The 4424-nt window shown below is 37.5% G+C and overlaps 1 protein-coding gene across 1 annotated transcript; it reads left to right on the top strand.

The window, feature by feature from the left end:
* Positions 1–1261: 1261 nt before the first annotated feature.
* Positions 1262–1909, top strand: LOC131624182 (uncharacterized). Its single transcript, XM_058895149.1, has one exon. It carries the CDS (start codon positions 1262–1264, stop codon positions 1907–1909), a length of 648 nt encoding a protein of 215 aa, XP_058751132.1.
* Positions 1910–4424: the final 2515 nt, after the last annotated feature.

Here is a 4424-nt window from a genome sequence, read left to right as displayed (position 1 = left end):
TTGATATATTCAAACGTTGTATCAACAAAGATCAGATCAGAAGCAAGTACAAGATGGCAGGTTACGCTGACTGACAAAAGGAACGTTAGAAGCTATTAAAGGCAAAGTCAGTAAAAGCAAGAAAAGCAAGGCTCGAGGTAGTTGACAAAAGAGTGAAACATTAAATGTAATGATGTACGGATCACGCAACCCATTAAATGCTCCCCAACGGTCATCTTCTCAAACGCCTATAAATAGAAGTTCTGATGAGAAGCTGAACACAACACTTTGCGCATACATACAGAAACACTGTCAAACTCAAAAGCTCTCAAACTTCATCTTCAACCTCACTTCATTACTGTTGTAATATCTTAGTGAGATTAAGCTTAAACTTTAAGAGAAATATCACAGCTGTGATTATAGCTTTTAAGAAGCATTGTAATACTCTTGTAAAAATCTGTTTTTATTTATTTGTAAAGAACTAGAGAAGATCAAGTTGTGATCGGATTATCTAGAAAGACTTAGAGTGTATCTAAGCATTGTGTTCCTAGAGTGATCAGGTTGTGATCAGAATACTCTAGAAGACTTAGAGGGTATCTAAGTGGAAAACCATTGTAATCAAGTGTAATTAGTGGATTAAATCCTCAGGTGAGGTAAATCACTCTAAGGGGGTGGACTGGAGTAGTTTCATTAACAACGAACCAGGATAAAAATCATTGTGCAATTGTTTTTATCTTAAGAGTTTTTAAAGTACACTTATTCAAACCCCCCCCCCCATTTCTAAGTGTTTTTCTATCCTTCAGAACTGGGGTGTTAAAAGTGCCCTAAGAGACTTGATGAGTACATGCCCATCTGTTTTGTGGGCTGCCTTTATAAAGCTTTATCCAAGCTTCTTGCTGCAAGACTGGAGAGGGTTCTGTGCTCGGTGATTTCGGAGGTCCATAATGCATTCGTTCCTGGCAGGAATCTCTTGGACGGGGTTTTGGTTGCTAACGAGATAATGGATTATGCAGTCAAGGAGAAGAAGGGTTGTTTGTTGTTTAAGGTCGATTTCAAAAAGGCGTATGATAGAGTTAATTGGATTTTTCTCAAGTTTATGTTGAAGAAGTTAGGGTTTGGAGATCATTGGGTTTCTTGGATATAGGCGTTAGTTAGCTCGAGTTGGATGTCAGTTCTAGTAGATGGTAGCCCTTCGAAAGACTTCAAGGTCGACAGAGGGCTCAGACAAGGAGACCCTCTGTCTCCTTTTTTTTGTGTATTAATCAACGAAGGTTTGAGTGGGATGGTTAGAAAGGCAATAGAGGTTCAAGAATTGACTGCTTTCAACATTGAGGGTCGTTGTGACGTGAGTATTTTGCAGTTGTTCGATGATATGCTGCTGATAGGTAATAGTGATTGGCAACAGGTTCAGGCATTAAAGGAAGTGTTAAGAGGATTCAAATTGATATCGGGGCTGGGAGTTAACTTTCATAAGAGTCACCTTATCGGAATTAATTTGAATTATCATTTTGTCTATGCAGCGGCTAATTTTTTGAATTGCAGGGTGCAATCTAACTCCTTTGATTTCTTGGGCTTTCACTTGGGAGTCATTCACAAATTAATTTCTTGGTGGGAGTCGTTGCTGAAAAAATTGAAGGATCGGTTAGGTTCATGGAGAGGCAGGATTCTATCATTGGGAGGTCGAATTTCTTTGATTAAATCTGTGCTTTCTAGTCTTGCTATCTTTCAGCTCTCTTTCTTTAAAGCTTTGAGTCGTATTATCAAAGAGATTGAGAGAATTCATAGCAACTTTTTATGGGGAAACAATGCTTCCAAGAGGAAGATTGTTTGGATCAAATGGGAGTATCTTTGTTTGTCAAAGGAGCTCGGCGAATTGGGTTTCAAGAGTTTTAAGGAGTTCAATGATTCTCTTCTTTTTAAATGGAAGTAGAGCTTGATGCAAGGATCTGATGCACTTTGGGAAAAAGTTTTGGAAGCAAGATACATTAAAGTGAAGCATTTTGTTTTGTCAACATCGATTAGGAGTAAGTTTCATTCTAGATCAGTTTGGTGGTATGATTTGTTGAGTTTTGTATCTAACTTCCCTAGTCTGATGCTGTCTAATAATTGTAAATTTATCTTGGGCAATGGTGTCGACATCTCGTTTTGGAGTGTGAATTGGATGAACGTGGGGAGGTTTTTGGATATTTTCCCAATGCTATTTAAGGCCAGTACAACTAAAGGCGGGAGTGTGAATTCAATGGGGGTCAGTTTAGGTTCTGATTGGGTTTGGGGCAACTTCGGTATCGACATGAGCAATATGGATTTATCGCAGGAAGTGTTGGAGCTGCGAGGCCTAATCGATAGTGTGATTCCTTCGGTCTCTGGTTCAAATCAAATTCAGTGGGTAAAAGATAAAGAGAATGGTTACTCAACTAAGTCAGGTTATACAATGTTGTTTGGTCTGCGGGACGTGCAGCCGTTGGAGAATTCGGTCTGTCACTGTTTATCGACTTGCCGGAAGGCTTCGATTCCTTATAGAACTAAGGCTTTTGGATGGAGATGTATGATAGATAGGCTGCCTTTAAAGAGTTCGTTGATTAGAAGAGGTGTTAGCGTAGATAGCAGGTGCGTTTTCTGTCTCGTGGGTGACAAAGATGTTTGCCATCTCTTTAAGGTTTGTATCTTTTCTAAACAGGTGTGGACTGAAATTAGTTCTTGGTTAGGTATTGTGGCGGATTCGGAGGGATCCATTACAGATGGCTTGTTGGTGTGCTTGAGGTATTGTAGAAAAGTGGGTATTAGCAACGATAGTGCTTGCGGTATTTGGCTTACGATTTTGTGGTGCTTTTGGAGGTATCGAAACGATATAATTTTTAACAGAATGCTACCCTCTATCTATGATTTGGTTTGGAATATAAGGAATAAATTGTGGAAATGGTTGAGTTTAAGCAATATTTCTTTATCCAAGTGTAACTTTTATGATTTTTATAAAAATTCGGTGGGAAATCTAGGATAAGTTTCAGTTGGTGGGAAATCTTCCTGTTCCGAGATTCGGCCTCGGTTTTTGTAAGCAGGTTCAAGTACCCGTAGTTCTCGTTTAATAATGAAACTTGCTTATAAAAAAAATAAATTTGATGATTTTTAGAAATATTATATTAAGACTCTTTTTTTAAAAAATAATTAAGTGAGGTATAATTTTTTTTATTAATATTAGGGTTTACGTTTGTATATATTCTTTAACATTATAATCACACTCTCATTTATTTCATTTCACCTGTTTTCATTCGAGCGAAATCTCATTAAGCCCTTTATCTTTACACACACATAGTAGAGTAGTCAGTTAGTGAATCTGATTCTTTTAAGCACGGGGTTCTGGTACTTATTGTTGGTAACCCCTTTTATTTTCTCGATTGCAAATTGCGGGGGATCGAACCATAGTCCTCCCTACCAAGTTCAGTACCAGACATCTCTGAACCAACCGACAACGAGTTTCTTTGTTATATTTTTATAGGTTACACATCTGTTAGATTAAGTGACCGGGTGAGGGTCACCAAAGTTAATTGGTGCATTCCCTATTTTATAATGGTAAAAGCATGTAACTTATTAATTTCTTAAAATTTTTGGGATCATTCACTTATATTCGTCAACTCTCTATGTAGTTTGTGCTTAAGACAGTGTTGAATGCTAATATAAACTACTCAAGGTTACTTCAAAATACATGTCTAAGATTGGTGATCACGTCTCTAAGGATATTGCAATTGTGTTCTTCCAGCTCACAAGCATTATTTAAACAATGGTTAATAAGCAAATATGGAAACTTGTTCATGGTATCAACCAGCATTCATGCATTTAATTCCTTAGTTGACAATCCCCACTTGTAGGCATGCTATGTTTCTCCCAACTAATCATATATGGATCCTCAACATGACTGACAATTACATCCTGACACCCCGACTTCATCCTTTCATCAACAACATATCCAATAAAATTAGTTTCATTCAAACCAAAACCACCCCAAACTCTAATCTGATTCCCTTTACCATTTCCAAAATCCACAAACTGATTAGCAACGATTTAACCCGCAAACCCTTGCCCAAACTCATTCGGCTTATCAGCCCTAACTCTAATTTGATTCCCTTTTCCATTCCCAAAATCCAAAAATTAATTAGCAACTGTTTGACATGCAAACCCTAACTCAGTCAGCTTATTAACATAATCACCTTCCAAGGCGGTAAAACCTAAAAAAAAAGACCCGTCATCAGGTACAACCAAAACAGAATCACAATCTTGATGAACCCCATATGAATTGAAATATTGTTGGGGTTCATATTGATCTGGATAAGTGAAGGTGAAAGGTGGTTGTTGATATGGTGTGTATCCATGGAAATAATACAAACTTGGTGATGATGATGCAACATGAGTGTTGGAATAAAAAGGTATAAAAATTTCCCATGAAAAAGATA

Source organism: Vicia villosa, unplaced genomic scaffold (assembly GCF_029867415.1).
Source record: "Vicia villosa cultivar HV-30 ecotype Madison, WI unplaced genomic scaffold, Vvil1.0 ctg.000107F_1_1, whole genome shotgun sequence".
Taxonomy (NCBI): domain Eukaryota; kingdom Viridiplantae; phylum Streptophyta; class Magnoliopsida; order Fabales; family Fabaceae; genus Vicia; species Vicia villosa.
Note: the sequence above shows the minus strand (reverse complement) of the source record. Positions and strands in the feature narration are given on the sequence as shown.

Excerpts from the sequence above, each read along its gene's own strand:
- LOC131624182 (XM_058895149.1), top strand. The coding sequence starts at position 1,262 with ATGGTTAGAAAGGCAATAGAGGTTCAAGAATTGACTGCTTTCAACATT.